The sequence below is a fragment of the Phyllostomus hastatus genome, unplaced genomic scaffold, assembly GCF_019186645.2.
Source record: "Phyllostomus hastatus isolate PE091 unplaced genomic scaffold, TTU_PhHast_1.1 phas_contig_147, whole genome shotgun sequence".
In the NCBI taxonomy this organism is placed as follows: Eukaryota; Metazoa; Chordata; class Mammalia; order Chiroptera; family Phyllostomidae; genus Phyllostomus; species Phyllostomus hastatus.
Window position 1 is genome coordinate 638,301 of NW_025333603.1, and position 20,167 is coordinate 658,467.

The window sequence follows — 20,167 nt, forward strand, 5'->3', positions numbered from 1 at the left end:
TCACTGAAAAGACAAGACATAGCAAATGTTAGTAAGAATGTGGAGAAAAGGGAACACTTGTACATTGTTGGTGGGAATGGAAATTTGGTGTAGCCACTATGAAAAACAGTATAAAGGTTCCTTCAAAAATCAAAAGTAGAACAACCACTTGACCCAGCAATTCCACTTCTGGGCACAGACTCAAAGAAAATGAAAACAGGATCTCAAGGAGATGCCTGCACTCCCATGCTCATTGCAACATTATTCACAATAGCCAAGATACGGAAACTATCTAAGTGTCCATCTGAGGATGACTGGATACAAAAGATGTGGTGCATACAGTATGTACACACAATGAAACAGTATTCAGCCATGAGAAAAAGGAAATCTTGCCATTTGTGACAACATGGATGGACCTCAAGGGCACGGTGTTAAGTGAGATAAGTCAAAGAACAACAAATACTATATGATCTCACTTCTATGTGGAATTTAGAAGAACTGAACTTATATAAAGAGTGGAATGGTGATTACCAAGGGCTGGGGGTGGGGTAAATGGGGAGATCATCATCCGGTTAAAAGGCACAAACTTCCAGGCATAAGATGAATATGTTTTGGGAATCCAATGTATAACAAACTATCATTAACAATTCTGTATTATATACTTGAAAATTGCTAAGAGAGTAAATCTTGAATGTTCTCAACAGGGGAAAAACCAGTAACTATGTGACATAATGGAGATGTTAGTTTACAATGATAGTAATCATTCTGTAATATATAAGGTCTGTCCAGAAAAAGTCCAGCCACTATTAACATAACGAGAACAGTTTGCTCCACATGGATGTAACCTGGTAGCCAAAGTGAGTGGACTGAAATGTGCATGTATGAAGATTAATGATTTCACTGTATTAGTCAGTGGGGGTGTAGACGCCATTGAATGAACATGTGTACTATGTGGCCATCACATTCAAAATGATTGGGGAGAACAATAAATTAGCATCAAATTTTGCATTAATCTTGAAGATTCCTCTGCAGAAACTATTCAGATGATTCAGAAGGCTGCAGTAATGGGCAACTGGTGATTGATAACTTCAACAGAACAATGCACCCACTCATGCATCACATCTCATGCAGTTTTTTGGCAAAACATCCAATCACCCAGGTGACTCAGCCCCCCTACAGACCAGACTTGGCACCCTGTGACTTCTGCCTTTTCCCAAAACTAAAATCACCTTTGAAAGAGAAGAGATTTCAGACCATTGGTGAAATTTAGGAAAATACGACAGGGGAGCTGATGGTGACTGGGAGAACTGTGTGAGGTCCCACAGTGCCTACTTTGAAGGAGACTGAGGCATCATTGTCCTCTGTACAATGTTTCCTGTATCTTGTTTCTTCCTCAACAAATGTCTCTATTTTCTGTATTGCATAGCTGGATACTATCTGGACAGTCCTTGTATTCACATATCAAATCAACACAACTTGCATCTTAAACACACAATGCTACATATCAATTATATCTCAATAAATCTGGGAAAAATTAAAAATGTATTTATTTTCTACCCTAAGAAAAGAAGAAAGAAAAAAAGCCAAAAGAGGTAAAATTCCAGAGAAAATAAATTAGTCTTGGGGAGCGGTTCTCAAACATTAGCATACATCAGAAACTCATAAAGGATTTGTTAAGACAGGTTATTGGGTCCCACTCCCTGAGTTTCTAATTCAGGAGGTAGGGGAGAGGCTAGAAAACCTGCATTTCTAATCCATTTCCAGGTGATGTTCATGCTTCTGGTCTGGGGACCACACTTTGAGAACCACTGGTTTGGGGTGAATAATCACTTAATAAATGAACGCTCTATTTTACAAAAATAGGTTCCTGTTGGATTCCCTTAACAATCAGTTAACCAACAAGTGTCGATCAAATCAGTACTGATCAGAGTCAATATACCATTGTGGTAAAAAGCCTGGATTCTACAGCCAACTGCCTGGGTGCAAATCCCAATTCTCTAACTATACTGTGTGATCTTAGATAAGTTCCTTGGCTTCTTTGAACGTCATTTTTTCTTATCTGTAAACTATGCATGATAATTATAGAACACACAACAGGGATACTGGCAGAATGGAAGAGGCTAGTACACCTCAAGTGCTCACAATGGAGCCAACATATGTTAAGTGCCCTGTTATTAGTATAAACTATTAATGCTATTATTATAATACTTTCTTCTACCTCTAGCACTGTTACTCTGGGCAAATCTCTGTGCCTGGAATTTGGGATAGAGCTGTGGATGACAAAACAAGGTCCTGAGCTCATGAAGTTATAGTCTAGCAAGGAAGACACATCTTAAATGGTTGTTTACAAAGCATTCTATGCTTAAATCAGAGGGTTAAACACAAGGAAACAAAGAGAAGAGGCTACAAAGTCATTTCAAATTAGAGGTCAATCCGGCATTAAAAAACATTTCTTAAATTGGAGTATAAACCAATGGAAAAACATGATTCTGAAACAAACTATCATGGCTTTTTAAATGTAATGGCATGAAAAGAAAAACTCTTTCCAATCAACCCTCTACATTTCTCAGGACTTAATATATGCCATGCACCCTGCACTAGGGACTGCAAAGCTGAATAAATGGTGGTTTCTTCAACCAAAGGGTTTCCAAGAAAAACACACTCCAAGAAATAATTACAGTACAAAAAGAGAATTGCTAGAAGAATCACAGGAACTATGAAAAGGAAGTATCTAACTGCCCCGAGGGGTCCGAAGGGCTTCACCAATTACCTGATGTTTAAGATGGTTCCTGAAGGATGAGCAACAGTGGGCAGAAAAGAGCTCATGGAGGACATTCTAGAGAGAGGGAACAAATAGTATGTGCAAAGGCAAGAAGACATAAGAAGGCCCAGGGATTAAGATGTCAGACACAGCTGGAATGCTGGTGTGTGACGAAGAATGGCTGATGAAGACAGCTCTTCTCTCAGTTCTTTAAAAATATCACCAGTTTACCATATAATAAAATTTATCTGAAGCCACCTAGATGATGATCCAAGATGGTATGGAAATAAATGAATAAGGTGATAGTCTGGGTTTTTTAATATAAGTCTAAAGTTGTCCTTGCATTATACCTTCCAGAAGGTCAATGTTTCAATGGCAGACACTGGTATTAAGCTCCATCTACCTGGGTCTCATATTAGTAACAACTAATAACAAAATTTATTGAATCCTCAGGATACTGTACTACAAGTTTTATACACATGAACTCTTTCAACCCCCATAACAAGTCCATGAGGTACTGATGATGGAAATGAAGTGCAGAAAAGGAAGGCACTCGTTCAAGGTCACATAGTAAATCCCAGGGCTAGCATGTTACCCTAAAGAATGATCTCACATCACTCTTCAGGGAAAATCCAGGATTTGAAGCTTTTCTATGGAGGACTCTTTAAGAAAAGGAATACAAAATTATGAATGCAAAATCAGATGTAATAGGGAATATTTAAATAAGAAAAAAGTGAAAACAAATAACCAGAGCTTTGGAGATTTAGGTCCCTTTTTTTCTGAGCTCAGAAATGCCTCCATAGAAATGCTCCCTGAGCACATACATCCCCGCCTGGAACATTCTACAGCTCCCAACAACTACCAGCACACACAGGGCCCATGCACGTGAGGGGCTCTGAAGCTGCAAGCTTCACTGTGCTCTCTTCATGGGAAGCCCCCCTCCACTGCTGCCTGGAAGTCTCTTAAACTTTTCCAAACTATTTCAAAAATGCCAGAATTTAAGGCCAGAGGGAGATGGTCAATTCACCTACAGGACAAAAAAAGGAGGTGGAAATGAGGGCAGTGTGAAAGAAACTAGGGTTTTCATCCATTCTTCCCTGTTAGAAAGATGGGCTATATCAAACCTAGGTTTGGATCCAACCTCTGCTCCTAAGTAGCTGTGTGATCTTGAACATGTTCCTTGACCCCTCTGAGTCTCAGTTTCCTCATCTGTAAAAAAGACACACTATAAGGATCAAACAGGATAACATACATTCTGCCCAGGAATGTCAGCTCCCTTCCCTCTGGATGTGTCTCTCCTGTGCTCTCTCCTTTTTCTTTTCTTTTACTTCACCCCAACTCTGACAATAGTTAGGTAGGTCCTTTCCCTGTGTCCCCAGCATATCAGTGCACACCATTCCCTTAAGAATTCAAAAAGCACTCCCTAGATATAAAGGTGAAAACAGACATGCTACTTGCTTCAAGATGCTCATGTCCAGTGGATAACCACACGTCAGGGAGCCCTTCTCTACCACATGAGTGAGATGCTCCCCAGGGCTGGTCGGAGCCATGCCTTATTCCAGCACAGACCCTCAGACATGGGGCAGGTCAGACCCAAATTAAAATACTAAATCCACCTCCCACCTACCAACTCTCAGCCAGTCTCACCCTGGCCCACGCGTGAACCACACTTAGCCCTTCTCTCAACAGGCTACAGTAATGCTGGCCCACAAGTCCTCTGTATGGCTGATCAATGAAGTCTGGTTTACAGGGCACTGGGCCCACTGTTGGCACTCACCTGTAGAACAAAAGAGAATACTGGCCTTTCCAAGACAATTTAACAAAGGCAGATTTCTCCCCAGGGATGGCTTTTCTATAAAGGAAAACAGTATGCAGCCCCCTGGTCCTCCACTGAACTACATTTAAAATAGCTCTCATGAAGAATGAACACAGTGGCCATTTTTGTATGTATGTGTGCCAGCAGCAATGAATTGATTGTAATAGGAACAATGTGCACTTCTTCCCACTTCTGACAGAATAGATGACATTGTGCCACGGGCTGGGGAGGGGGTTGGGGACCCAAGTAAGGAAACCAAGCCTTAAGGTTTATTACATGAAATTTTGATAAAAAGCACTTCGAAGCCTCTTTCCCATCATCAAAAAACCACACTGGGCAAGATCAGAGCTTAACAGCCAACAAGACCAAAAAAAAAAAAAAAAAATTCAATTCCTGAGATCATTTTCCTGAAATAGAAAACTACATATGTTTCTCAAATTTCACATCAAGCCACTGCAGAGGCCAGACTGCAGGGCTGAATTGGGCCAAAGTAAGTAAGAGCGAGAGAGAGGAGAGGAGAGGGGGATGGGCTGGGAAAGGGAGTAAACAGAAGAAAATGAGCCCATTCCCACATCACCACATTTCTCTAGCACAATCTAAACTTACAAACACCCTCAGTTTCACAGAACTTGTAGTTAGGGTTGCTTATCGGGCAGCCTTTACTTTGTCAAATTAAGACACATTGCCCTGGATTAGCAAGACTCCTTAAATTCAAAATGACTTCATGGTTGGCGCAGAGTTCGGTGTCTCTAGGGCCAGCCGCCAGGAACATATCCACTGCACAGCCTCCCTCCCCTCTCCATACTGACCTGCCTGACTTTTCCATAGAGACGGCAGAGCAAAATCCCAAGCAGACAGGCTGTCAGTGTTAATTAAAAGTCCAAACACTTCTTTAGAAACTATCTCCAGCTCAATATTTATACAGAACATAAGACTCTAACAGGCAGGACTGGAGAGGGGAGCGGGAGGTTGAGGGCGGAAATAAGTTTGAATGGCATTTGGAACTCATTAATTTTTAAAAGACAGGCTGCCACCCTATATAGACCCAGAGAGGTTCAAAATGTAACGAAACCAGGAAGATGAATGAGCTGAAGACTGTTTGGAAAGGCTGGGGAGAGTACTCAGCTTTTGAAAAGAACAATATCTAGACAATAATGAAGGCTGACATTTTTTATTGGTGAATGCGGTTTTGGGCACATTTTAACGACACAGGTTGACAATTTTTTGTATTTAACAAAAGGAAAAGCAATCTTCTAAATGACTTGGGAACAAAGGGCTCCCTTACTGCAATTTCTTAATAACATTTAAGAATTCTCTTCAAAGGCCCTTGACACTAGTTTAGAAAGAGGAAGAAAGAAAAACAAAGAAAACAAGGGGAAAAAGGTATATTTTTTAAAAAGTAAATAGAAGTAAAGAAGAGCAGAATAAAAGAAGAAAAGGGTATGGCATTTTAACACTAAATTATACACCACCAAAGGGTGGAATTGTAATGTTAGACTTTAGCAATAATTTTTCAGAGGAATGAGTTTTAAGAAAGAATCCAAAAGGAGACTTTGGTCAACCCAACTACATCTGACAGACTCAAAACTTGAGTCCTTGGAGAGGCTAAAGGATCACCTAATCCAACCACCAAATTCTACAGATGACAAAACTGAGAGCCCAGGGCCAAGAGTTACCTGGTTGGACCAAGACACATTTTCCAAGTTTCAAACCACACCACCTCACACATCTGAACTCTACCCCCTCGTAGCCCTTACAGTATCATGGGTTCCAAGACTGATTACTGACAACTTTCAGCAGATTGGCTGAGACTTGAAGGCTACCCATAATCACCCAGGTATAATATATTCAGAAACCCGACCAAGTTCACCACAGCTTTACCAACAGAGTCAGCCAACCTGGACAGGAAATCAGTTTGAGACTCCACAAAGACTGAGGGAGGCCTTCTCAGGTCAGAGAAAGAACCTCTAAACAATGTAGGGATGTCCTCCTTAAAATCTAACTCCTACTCTACCCATTAGTTCCACCCTCAGAGTGAACCCTGTCTGGGATTCAGTTATGGTACCCAGAGGATGAGATTTCCCTAAATTTCTTCTAGTACTTTTACAGTTTCAAAATATCTCTGGCAGACCATATACCATCACACTGTCTGTAAATAAGGAATCATATTTAGAGATCATTCCACTCTGCCATACTGAAAGAACAAGTGGGGTTGAATTCTAGAAGTGATTCAAGGTCTCAGAGAAAATTAAGTAAAGGAAAAGCTATATTGCTGCTCCGTTGGAAACTCACAGTCATACTATCATCTTTCAGGCATACACAATTCATGTCTAGATGTACACAGCAGAGACCAAAAAAAGATCTCTGCTGTGTACAGAGATCACCTTAAAATTACAGAAAGCGAGCAAATTCAGACCATGTATACGAAGGGTATACATCATAACCACCCGAGGACACACATTTTTACCCCCCACTTTGTCCCAGAAAACAGAGATGGGGGTTCTTTTTAACCTTTTCTATCCAGATATGCTTTACTATTGAAAAGTAAAAGAAAAAACCTCAACCTTCTCCAGAGTTTGCCTCAATGCAGCAGATAAAGAGGGAGAGCCCATGATCTGACAGCTAGGCTTTAGTGCAGGGCAGCAGGAGGACTCCCAATCACGGAGAATCTGCGCCTTGATTCTGATGTTTCTCATGGGCATAGATGAGAAGCCAGGACCTTAATGCCTCATTCCCCGCCTGCCCCCTGACTGGCCCAGCATATTCCATTTTCTCCGGCCCCCCAGACTTTTAATTTCTGAGTCGTGATGGGTCTGTGCTCTCCAGACACCTGCTCCTTTCTTCACACCCACAGTAGCTCTAAGGCCTTTGGTGACGCTCTCACTCCATGATTCTCTGAACCCTGATGACATCCCCAGGAAGACAAGACAAAACCCCAAACAAGGGAGAATGGCTGTCAATCAGGTTATTTGGTTTCTGAATGGCCTGTCCTTCACAGCCCACTCACAAGCTGTTTCACAAAATGTAGATTCACCTTGAAATTTAAAAATTACAAAAACAAAATACTGAGGGAAAAGATCAATGGAAGTACAGCTTCCTGTACACTACTATGTAGCAAAAGCCAGTTAGAGGTTTCAGCCATGGTGCTTCATTTTCTCCATAGAGCAAACCCACATAGTTTTTGCCCTCCTTCAACCACAACAGGAAATTGGGATTAAGAGGAACAGAATGACTTGCCCAAATTCACCCAGGCAATAAATGGACCAACAAAACTTTGACCTAAAAACTAGCAATAGCCCTTATATGGATTTGAATAGTTAAATAAATGTGTAGATAATTACTGCTAGGTTATTAGATGGAGGATACCTTCTAGGTGCTCTATCAATACATGTATACATGCAAGGAATAAGTGAATGACGGAGTGAATGAATGATGGAAATTGTGAGCTACAGTTGCTTCAAACTATAGACCACCTCCCCTATAACCTGCCCTCTCCTCCCTGTCACTATCATAGACGGATAATAAATTAGTTTCAGGGATATTAGTGAATGCAATTTACTGAGAAATTTTTTACCTGCCCAATATTAATTCTCCCTTTGTTCTTTAGCAGTAAGAGCAACCCAATTGTATTCAGATGGCAACATATCCAGCTTAAAAGCATATTTTACCCAGTTTCCAGTCCAGTGAGGTAGGACCATAAACCTAAGTGCTGGCCAATGATATGCAAGCAGAAGCATTATGCAGGTGCTCTAAGAAGGCTGTTTAAAGAAGGCTGACTCAGGTGCATGGTATATCCTTTTTTTTGCATTTCCCAACTTCCTTCCTCCTGCACCATGAAATGTGGACTTGATACCAGACTCCCACAACCATCCTGGACCATGAAGTAAACATGAGAATGGAAGAGTCAGGGCTATAGATAGAGAAATAAAAATGTCAAAAGAACTAGTGTCCTTGATGACTTCATGAGACTATCAGAGTAGCCTCAGACTCCATATATGTAGTATGTGCAGAGAGAGTGAACCTTGACGAGTTTAAGCTTCTGTTATTCTGCATTTTCTATTATTTCAATTATTCATCAGTGAAGATACAATGAACATATTTCTTCTACAGAGAGGGAAAGCACTCTTTTTTCCCAAAAAATAAGGGTAAAGGATACCTAATATTTATAAGCTTCTTCTCAGCCCCAGTAAATATACTAAAAAAAACAAGCGGATGCGAGAAGATAATGATATCATTCTTTCTAGAACCTAGAACTATTTTGCATCATTGTTCTGAGAAATCATCCTTCAGTACAACTATAAAACAATGCAACTCAAATAAGTTTAACATAAAATACATTAGGAATAACTGATTTTTCCCCCAGAACTCTCTGACTCCCACTTTGATCCCCACTACTGATTCCCACTACATTCTAAGGTTCCTCAGAATACCTGATCAAGTTTCAACCACGGTATGGCCAAAAAGTGTTACCTTTGTGATGATCTAAAGCTGATCAATTTTATTTTCATTCACTAGATTTCTAACATCAAAATATCAAGTCTTAAACAACACTGACAGTTTACAACTACAAGGATGGCTATAATTTTTTTAAAGTAAGAGAAAATAAGTGCTGGCGAGGACGTGGGGGAAATGGAGCTTTCATACATTGCTGGTGGGAATGTAACATTATACAGCCACTGTGGAAAAGTTTGGTGGTTCCTCAGAATGCCAAACATAAGTCTGCCGTAGAACCGAGCAATTCTACTCCTAGACATAGATCTCAGAGAACTGGCAGCAGAGATGATTCAAACAAATACTTATAAATCAATGTTCATTGCAGCACCATTCACAACAGCCAAAAGGAAAAAACAACCAAGTATCCATCATGAGTCCAACAACAGAAGAATGGAAAAGCAAAATGCAGCATGTGAATACAGTGGCATATTGCCCGGCCACGAAAAGGAAGGCAATACTGACAAGATGCAACAACACTGATTAATCTTGAAAATATTATGCTAAGTTAAATAAACCAGACATCAAAGAACAAATACTATATGACTCTAAGTATGTGAAGTATCTAAAATAGGCAAATTCATAAACTATATAATTAATATTAATAAATATTTTAGACTAGAGATTCACAGGGGCTGGGGAAGGGAGGAATGAGGAAGTATTACTTAATGGTTATAGAATTTCCATATGGGGTTAAGAATAAGTTTTGGAGATAGTGATAATGGCTGTTTAATACCATGAATGTATTGAGTTGACCAAAAAGTCTGTAAAATAAGATACATTTTTTCATTTTCACCAATACCTTTATTGATTTGGATATTTTGAATATGTCGCCTGTCTCCTATGTGATATAATGTTGATTGTTCTCAACTAATGTCTCAATTTGATCACTACCAACTTCAACTGGTCTACTTGACCATGGAGCATCATCCAGCAAGAAATCTCCAACATGACACTTTGCAGAACACTTTTGACACATTTGATCAGTCACAGATCCTTCTCTGTACACTGCACAAATCTTTTTTTGCGTTTCAGTTGTGTTTTTACCTTTCTTGAAATAATAAAGCATAATATGCCAAAAATGTCACTTATTTTCTTCCATCTTCAATATTAAAATGGCTACACAAAAAATTCACCAATTCTGATAAGTTTTTTAAATGCACACTGATATGACAGCTGTCACAACACAATCTAACAAAATTGTTTCAAATGAAGTTAAAGACAACTGAGTGCTACTAGAGCCACTGCACAGAAAAAAACAAATGCACTTTTTAACCAACCCAATAATTAATGTCACTGAATTGTATATTTAACAATGGTTAAAATGGAAAATTTTATGCTACATATATATTACAATTTGTAAAAATTAATAATGCGCCCTGGCTGGTGTAGCTCAGTGGATTGAGCGCAGGCTGGGAACCAAAGTGTCCCAGGTTCGATTCCCAGTCAGGGTACATGACTGGGTTGCAGGCCATGACCCTCAGCAACCGCACATTGATGTTTCTCTCTCTCTCTCTCTATCTCCCTCCCTTCCCTCTCTAAAAAATAAATAAATAAATAAAATATTTTAAAAAAAATTAATAATGCAATATATCAAAACCATTAAAACTGTATACCTTAAATGGGTAAATTGTACAATATGTGAATTATATCTCAATAAAGCTGTTTTTTTAAAAAAAAAAATCAAGTCTTAGCCCTGGCTGGCGTAGCTCAGTGGATTAAGCATGGGCTGCAAACTAAAGTGTCGCAGGTTCGATTCCCAGTCAGGGTACATGCCTGGATTGCAGGCCACAGCCTCCAGCAACCACACATTGATATTTCTTTCTCTCTCTCTTTCTTCCTCCCTTCCCTCTCTAAAAATGGATGAATAAAATCTTAAAAAAAAAAATCAAGTCTTATCTCAGATATGAACCTGAGAAAGGCAATCAGGAGGCCAAGCACTGAGAAAGGATGTGGACTACAGACATGTCACCAGAAGCAGGTATTAGAGTAGAAGCATCTTCATTTTCTCCCCATGCTAGTACCTCAGCCCACGGAGGATCAGACTGCCACCCACTTGCTCTCTCCACTCAGAGGAATTATAGCTGACTTTGCACCTCTTCCCCTTGCTTGATTTTCTCCTAGGAGGTAAGGGAAATTCATCTGATCATTGAGAGACTGGAATATATTAAGCCAAATTTTAAGGATCACTGTGTAAAAGATAATAATACCTGTAACAACATCAAGCCCACTCTTTCACTTCCTGTGTTTCACCGCAACCAACATAACATGCCGCGGCTTCAGACAGGCACACCTATCTGAGCAGGGTCTGCATTCTTGCGGCTGACGCACCTACTGGACTTGAGATCTGGTTGACATCTCTGAACTTCCTTCCCCTATACATGTACACGCATACCTAAACATGCTGGTTTTGCCTCACTTCTGAGCTATATTATCCATCTAGTATACCAGAAGTCCTATAAATTAGAGGTTAAAGAATATTTTCTAAAATAATGAGGTAGTTTTTTATTTTTCATTTAGCTAATATGCTTTGTATGTAGTCTCCATCAGTCAGGACCCCAATGGCTAGGAAAACTGGGTGGCACTTTAAACCCTCAACAATAGCGGACTGTGGGAGTTTAAATAGTGAGAATTAATATTAATTGCTCAAGTGCGATAATGGCACTCTAGCTATATAGGAAAATGTCATACACTTGGGTGATCGATCATATTGCAAAATTTAAGAAGGAAGTATGTAATGTCTGCATTTCATTTACAAATGGTTCAATAGATAAACACATATGCATGTCAGGGATAGACCACTTGAGAGCACAAATATAATAATGTCAATAATTAATAAATGTAGGTAAAAGATATAGTGTTCAATATATCTGTATTTCTGTACATTTATATTTTTTTCAAAACACCTGGGGAAAATACTAAAACAACAACAAAAAATGAGATCTCACCAATATTTAAGCAAACCAATAAAAATATTAGTAATAACATAACTAAGTAGTTGACATATGTAATAGTAATTGACATATGTAATACTAATTGACATAATTAGTAATTGATATTCACAAAATATGTGGTTGATGAATAAAAGAAAAATTGTATTTAATAATCAAAAAAAGGAAATTAAAATAACATCATTTTAAGACTAAAAACTTGGCAAAATTGAAACATACATAGGATAGAACATTACATAGGTATCCAAAATATATTCTCATAAAACACTTATTGAGATTGAAAAAATAATCATATATGAAGTAAAAAATCAGTTGTACAAATTTACAACTATAAATGAGAAACAGTAGAATAAGAGTCTATATCATGATGCTTATTTTTGAAGTCCTAGAGATTATATTTGGAAAATGACTACAGACCTGGATTTATAATATGATCATAATCTTCTCCTGACATGTCAGCAAATAACCATTAGAAAAATAATAATAAAATAATATCCCTTATAAACCCAAAACATAGAGAGCCATGCAAATAAGGAAAACAATTGCTATTTTAAAAGGAGTAGTTTCTAAAACTAATAAATTCATCTCTTTAACGCAGAAGACAGAATACTGACAAGTTACACATAACTGTACACTATAGTGGAGAAAAGGAGGGAAAATAAATATATCATATAAAGAAATATGAGGAAAAATAAAACTGAGATTGTAGAAATTCAGCCCTGTTTTCCCATATGCCATAAAAAGTCTCAGAAATTCTAACATGTAACTTCTAAAGAAAACTTACCAAAGTGTCTCTTGTACATAAGGAACTTGGTCATCAATTTCTTTTAGTCCAAAGCAATAAAGATAAATGATTTGAAAACAGTAAAATCTCTCATACAGAATAATTCAAAATAATGTACATAGACATTCTGCCCCCAAGTAAGTGAAGCATAACTCCCTATTCTTTAAGTGTGGGCTGTGCAGAATAACTTCCTTCCAAAGAGTAGTATACAGATGGGGAAGAAGAGTAAGTTTACAGAGGAGACACCTGACCAGTACCTCAGCCAAGTGATCAAGGTCAACATGAACAAGTCATATGAATAGCATAGACCCTTGATGTGATATAATGAGAATGATACTCATCAGAGAATGGTCTTATCAGAGAATGATCTTCCTCCCAGAAAACATGCTACATAAGTCTTATCATGAGAAAAACATCAGACAAATTCCCAGAGGCACATACTACAACATTCATGACCAGCACTCCTCAAAACTGTCAATGACACCAAAAACAAAGAGAGCTGAGAAATTGCCACAGCTAAGCAGACATGACTAAATGTATATGGTATCCTGGATAGACTCCTGAAACAGAAAAAGGCATTAAGAGAAAACTAAAGAAATGTGAATAAAATATGGAATTTAGTTAATGATAATATATCAATATTTGTTCATCAATTGTGACAAATGCACCACACTAAATTAAGATGTTAATAATAGGGGCAACTGGGTAGGGGGTATATAGAAACTCTCTTGTACTGCCTTCATACTTTTTCCGCAAATCTAAAACTGTTTTAAAACAAAAAGACTACTTGAAATTATAATTGAATTTAATAGGACACACTTTTAAATAATTTATAGAATGTCATCAACCCTTAGTAATCTACATGACATTTCTCTCAGGCTCCAATGTTAGAAAAAGTTCTCTTTCTCCTGAACAGCCATCAGGTTCTTATCTATTCACTCAGTTCATCCTAATTATGTTCTAATCCTTGCTTTGGCCACTAGGAAGCCTGGAGACAAACCTATTAGGAATTATGAATAACACAATAGTTTCTATGAAGCTCTTGGCACCATCTTAGTTATTCTTTTAGTATTTTCACTCCACTGTGATTTTTTAAAAAATTTTATCACTGTTTTTATCTTATTACTAGGCATTTCAAATTTCCTTAGAGCCAGGATTTATGTTTTTGTCTGATTATACAAAATTTTATTATTCAAATTTCTGGCTTCCCATTTCTCATGTTACCAAAATTCTGGACAGTTTCCCATTCAACAGCTAGAAGATGGATAATTACTAAAACATTCAACTTCAGTTCTTGAACTGCAAAATGGTAACACTACCACCTGCTTTAATTGATGGTTTCCAGGGCAAATGTGTTCACATTTCATAATATGCCTATTATAGATAAAGAAAATGCACACAATAAATGATAATTACCATTATTAACAAAAATAGCAATAATTACTTTTAATATAAAAAGAATGGAGCTAAATTACAAATTAATCATAAGCCAGGTGGTGTTTTTCTCAGTGATTCAGATAAACAAAAGTGGCTGCCATATTTTGAAGGATGAGAATAATAACTAAAGGGAGGTGAGGGGAGAAAAACAGATAAGAAAAGAAGGGGGACTTCTTACCAACTGTCACTGCCAAAAACAAGTCTAAAAGCTTTAAGACAAGGTGAAATCCAATTACTTTTCAGCCTTAACTCCACTAGAATAATAAAAAACACCCTCTTCTAGCCTTTTTGGCACTCATTTCCTCAAAGCCTCCCAAAACAATCATAATAAGAGCCAAATAAACACCAAACCTGAATCTCTCCTTGGCCTAGAGAATGCCAATTTCATGTTCTACTACCCAGAGTTTTCTTGTTTTTGTTTTTTTTGTTATTTTTACCATTGGCACATTTAATTTCAGACCCTCTTTCATCTTCCTTATTCTTAAAGAAAGGACACTGGAGATTTTCATTAAAAGAGCCATGCATTTTTTAAATATTATGTGCTACACCTTTTATTCACAGTATCACTAAAACCCTCAGTAACCCCAAATGAATGTCTAGAAGACCTGAGGCTCAGGGAAGGGGCAGAGACTGGGGGAGCGAGTAATCTGCTCCAGATTCTTGCCCACAAGACACAGCAAAGACACTAAACCCAGGTCAGTCTGACTACAAGGGTTTCCCTCTTTCTACTATGCCAGAAATTTAATACAAAGACTCCTGCCAAAATTGATAAGAAAAGGGAACAAAATAAAATAGCTAATTCCTTCCAAAAATTTCTCAGCACTGCATTGGAAGTTTTCTTGCTACCTCACTCAGTCTGTACACTAAACCCATGGAATGGGTGCTGCCATTTTCCAATTATACAACCAAGTTCAGAGGGTTACTGGTTTCACCCTCATCACGCAGGCTGAAACTGAGAAGGGAGAAAGAATTGGAGGCTAAGAAAACAACAGGGGAGAGACAGATATAAGAGTTAGGTGTGCCAGAGAGAGGGCAACCACCTTTGCAAGAAGAACTCGGTGTCTGGCATCCAAGGTCTCTAGAAGACAAGGAACCAAGAGGGGAGGCTTTTGAAGGTACTCACAAGTACATAAGTATAGGGCAAGGGGTGCAAAGAGGAGGACTGCAAATTTGTACTAATAAAAATAGAATGAGTCATGAGTGTCAAAGCCAATATTAAAAAATGGCAGGAATGACTAGACAGCCAATAAATCATTTCTGCGCATTAAACTTTATGCTTCCTCGGGGTTTGAGACTGTCGTGAGCAGCGCTGGAAGCTCCCAGCATGCTCTGATAGGTCAACAGAAGGTCTCCATTTTTAAATTCACCAAATTTATTAAAACTTCTAAAATCCTTCCAATCACTGAAAAGGACTGGAAGTCCCATATTACTTTCATGTATATTTTGTTAGGCAACATTGTCCAAAACTACCACCACCTGGAGCACTTGTTAAACATAAAACCCAGGTACCCCATGGAGGTTCTGATTCCACAGTCTCAAAATTGGGAGCCCTGGTTAGCTGTGCTTTGAATAAATGATTCAACTAATTCCTATAATCAGGATAGTTTCAAAAAACTGGTTTAATAGGACTTTCTGAACAAGCTTACAAAATAGGCATCACGATCCCCATTTTACAGATAAAGAGATATTCAAAGGGGTAAAAGATGTTCCCAAAATCACACAACTCTTGTGTGTCAGAACCGAGGACAGGAAGTCACACTGTGACTGCAGAGTGGGTATACATGCCACCGCATTTAAATCTATCTGACTTTACATGGCATGAGACACCAGGAAATGGGGGCATAGACTATCTAGTACCATCAGAAAGAAACGGGGAGCTCTGAGAACCCTGGGTTCAATAACATACACCCCCCCCCCAAAAAAGAAAACAGAAGGAAAGCAAGGTCTTCCTCCATCTGTAGTAAATTGAGCCCTCAAGGTTTGCAGGCCAATGAGGTATTGCTGATATTCACACTACCACAGCTGCTTTGACTAAATAGGTCCATTTGGCTAAAATAATTAAAACATTTCTTTCACTACTGCACAAAGGTTAAAAAAAAAAAAACCTACAGAAATGTCCTTCCAGAAATAACTTCAGACAATTAATTTCACACCAAAAAAGGAATGCCCAAGATGAGATTTTCACCCACACCCTGGCCTCCCCATTACACTGTGATAACAGTGTAACAGTGACTAATTGTACCTTCTGGGGTCAAGTTCAGACCACTCCTCCAGAGCTTTCTCCCCAAGACAGGGGTGAGTACCTGAAGTTTACTGAAGCCATTTGTATATGTATGTGGCTCCCCACTACCCTGAGACCCCAGACTAATAATCATTTTATTGGTAGGAAGGGAGGATAATCCACATGAAAAATGATGTGCTTGTGAAACACGTCTTCTTCTATCTCCTTTCTGAGAGCCCCTGCTGCTGAACTACCACATTCTTATCAACTCCGTGTAAGACAAAGTCCAAACCAAACCAAATGAGATAGATAGAGCACAGGGAGAATGGTGCTCCTATCTGCAGCTTCCCTTGAGTTCAAATAAAAAGGAAAATGGGGAAGATTTAGTCCTTTCTGAGTGAGCTGACTTTAAGATATAACACCTCCCTCGGCATATATATATATATAGATACAGGTTTATCTGTCCTCTGGGAACTGATCCTCTTCCTCACAAATTTGTTCACTACAGACTCTAACTCACTGTCAAGGTGAGAAGACCCCTCCACACCCCATTGCTACCCCCTTATGCATCTTCTGAAATCTGAGATCAGAATGACAACTGATGTGCATAGTTTGAGATTTCATGTCAAGTCATGTAGCACATAATTATGTATAACATTCATAATTTATTTAAAAATATTATTGACTTCCAACATATATATCTCTACATTCTGCAATGATTCAGGTACATTAATACACAAGGCAAAATAGGTTCATAACACACCCACCCAGCTTCCTTAAAAAACATGCATATCCCTTATGGATGAAGAAGATGAAGGGATTAAGAAATACAAGTTGGCAGTTACAAAAATAGACACAGGGATGTAAAGTACAGCATAAGAAATATAGTCAATTATATTAGAATAACTATGCATGGCGACAGATAGATATTAGATGTATCAGGAAAATCACTTCATAGGTTATATAAATGTCTAACCACTATGTTACACACATAAAACTAATGTAATATCGTATGTCAACTGTAATTGAAAAATAAAATTCTTTTTTAAAAAACATATTTCTTGCCTTAATTTTAGGGGCCAATAAATATATTTTCCTTTTATTCATTATGTAAAAAGTGCCTTTGGAAAAACAGTCACACTGCATGATGGACTGCCCATGTCTCTTTCAAATGTGTCCAATTTCAATGAATGGTCTTCACCTTGGATACCACATTCTGGGCCTCACAGGAACAATGGCGCTTGGGCATGTGCAATGAAGGTGGAAGATGGATTCAAGATGTTTCAAGTATGCAAAATCACATGCAGATGTACAAACAGTGCGTCCAGTCAAAGTGAGTTAAGAAAGTAATATATATACAGATACCCGAGAATGGATGAGCGCAAATAAAATCGAACTTGTAATTAACATACCGTGCTGTGACACCTGTTGCCTTCCACGATAAGAAGTCTGGGAGATCAAAGAAATGCCCCGCCTTATCCCAGCAAGTCTCTCTCAAGCTCTGCCAAATTAAATATATATTAGAATCAATTATGGTCTGTTTTCTCTACCCCTCTCCTCTTTCAATAATGTTGCAAAATTTTCAAAACAAAAGCATAGCCAACAATGCCCAATAATACATCTGCTCAGGGGTTGAGAGAGGGTATGATGTAAAAGTGGTACCTATAAAGGAAAGAAGTATTAGCAATTATGGATCCTTGCAAAAATGACCATAATATCCCTTTTTTCTCCCTTTGCCAACCTGGAGGGATAGGAAGTACACTCTGGGAAGGTACGCAATCCATCTTCCCAGTGAAGGGCCAGAGGATAAGCTTTAAGACATATAAGATTTCAAAGCTGGACAGCTGTAAGCTGGTGGGGCGGGGGGGGGACGCACTAAGAAATTAATGCGTGAAACAGAACATGCCCTACCCGTGTAAAATTCTCCCCACACCAATGGGTTCCAAAGGCAATAGGAAATATGATTCTTGCCCTCAACAAACTTCCAATTTAAGCCAAGGAGAATGGCACATAATCAAGTCATTACTATGTTTTTAAAACATTTGTTCCTTCCACACTGCCAAAGTGGTCAGAGCTTTTCCTGCCACTGGGCTTTTTTTTTTTTCCTCCACCGACCCTACCTGGAACATTCATTCCTCACCCTCCACCCTGTTCCCTCCCAGGGTCCAGGTCACCCCTACCCCTTTGGTTGACCCTATCCATCCTTCCCTGAACTGGCCTTCCAGGATACGCTACTCAGGTTAGATCTGGCTGTCACACAATGTGGTGAATGTCTTTCTTTCCTGCTGGATAGTAAGCTCTATGAGGTCAAGGACCTTGTCAGTTTATGCACCATGATATCCCACGGCTGACTCTCTCCTCCCCCTACACAGGGCTGGACCCTTAGTTGTAAGGTAGAAACTACATAACTCCACTCCCTTCACTGGACCAGAATGGACATGTGACCTGAGCCAATCAGATCTCTTCTCTTAGGAATTTAGAATCAGGATCCCAGTGGAGTCATTTAACTTCTGCCTATGAATGAAACTGGAGGTGAGATAAACTTGGAAACTGTCAAGTGGCCGTTTTTTATACCTGGAGAAGCAGAACTTCATAAAGAGAAGAAAGAGTAAAGCAGACTAGAAGAGATAACAAAAAAGGCTTCCTACTACCCAGGCAGCTAACTGTCCATGTCTTGGTTTCAATAATCCCCTCCCCAGGAGGCTACAACGACAAGGAACGTGTCATGAGCAAGATGGTATTTTTGGGGACACCACAGGTAACAATTCAGAAGTTCAGAAGAGGCATATTCCAGTGTGTGCCTGAGGGCGACACACAGCAGGCACTCAATAAATGTTATGGAACAACCAAACTGCTCGGTTTCACCTTCCAATCTCTCATGTGAGGAGGGCTTCGGAGTTTATGAAGGGCTTCCACGTGTGCTATGTCCTTAGTGCAATACAAAAGTCCTGAGTGTTACTACATCTAATTTACAGACATACAACTGGACTTGATCAACATTTGCCCTCAAATTCTATGAGTTCTTCCTATTTCCTCCTTCCCTATCACAACTATATGAACACAGAAATCTATGCATAGCAGAGAAACTAAGTATTACATCAAAAGGGTTCTGATGTAAACAGTTCATTTTCTATTCTTGTTGTTGTTTAAATTCCTAAGCATTTGGATGAGAACTTATATCTAGAAAGGGTTTAACTTCTCTTTGAATGTTTTAATGTTCAACAAAGCAAAACTTAAATTTGACTAAATATGCTCAACACAGCTATGAACCAGTAGCATCTATACACAGTAACCGGTCACAATAAAAAAATGGCAGCCTTTGAAACTAGTATGTGAGTCAAACTAGTGATATTAACAGTATGCCTTCCGGGTAATCCAAAAAATCACTTTCCACATGCTTTGTGATTTCAGTGATTGGTTCTCAGAGAGAAAAAGAAAGTGGTGCCTCCTTCTAAGGGCTCCAGAAACCCAAGGTCAGTTACCAGAAATGAACCACTAAAACCAGTTCAGCAACAACCAGTGCTCCACACCACAGCTGAACAAGCTTCCTAAACTCAGAAAACAACTGCTTCTGTTAGATGAGAGTCATTAAAGACCTTGCAGAATGAGAGCTTTCAGCATGTGGCCATGCAGACAGCCACCATGGACCAGGGCACCCAAGTAGAACGTCTCAAAGAGAACTTCAGACCTCTTAACAAAAAGACACACACTGAGGTGGGAGGCACAA

The 20,167-nt window shown here is 38.9% G+C and overlaps 1 protein-coding gene across 7 annotated transcripts in view; it reads right to left on the reverse strand.

Annotated features, from left to right (window-relative positions):
• The window catches only part of FGGY (FGGY carbohydrate kinase domain containing), a 390,237-nt gene that overhangs the window by 305,367 nt on the left and 64,703 nt on the right, over window positions 1-20,167 (reverse strand). For all 7 annotated transcript variants that reach the window (XM_045857814.1, XM_045857803.1, XM_045857811.1 and 4 more), the window contains exon 5: window positions 17,853-17,941. In XM_045857814.1, coding sequence (XP_045713770.1) covers window positions 17,853-17,941 — 89 coding nt within the window. The remainder of the gene's footprint in view (window positions 1-17,852; window positions 17,942-20,167) is intronic.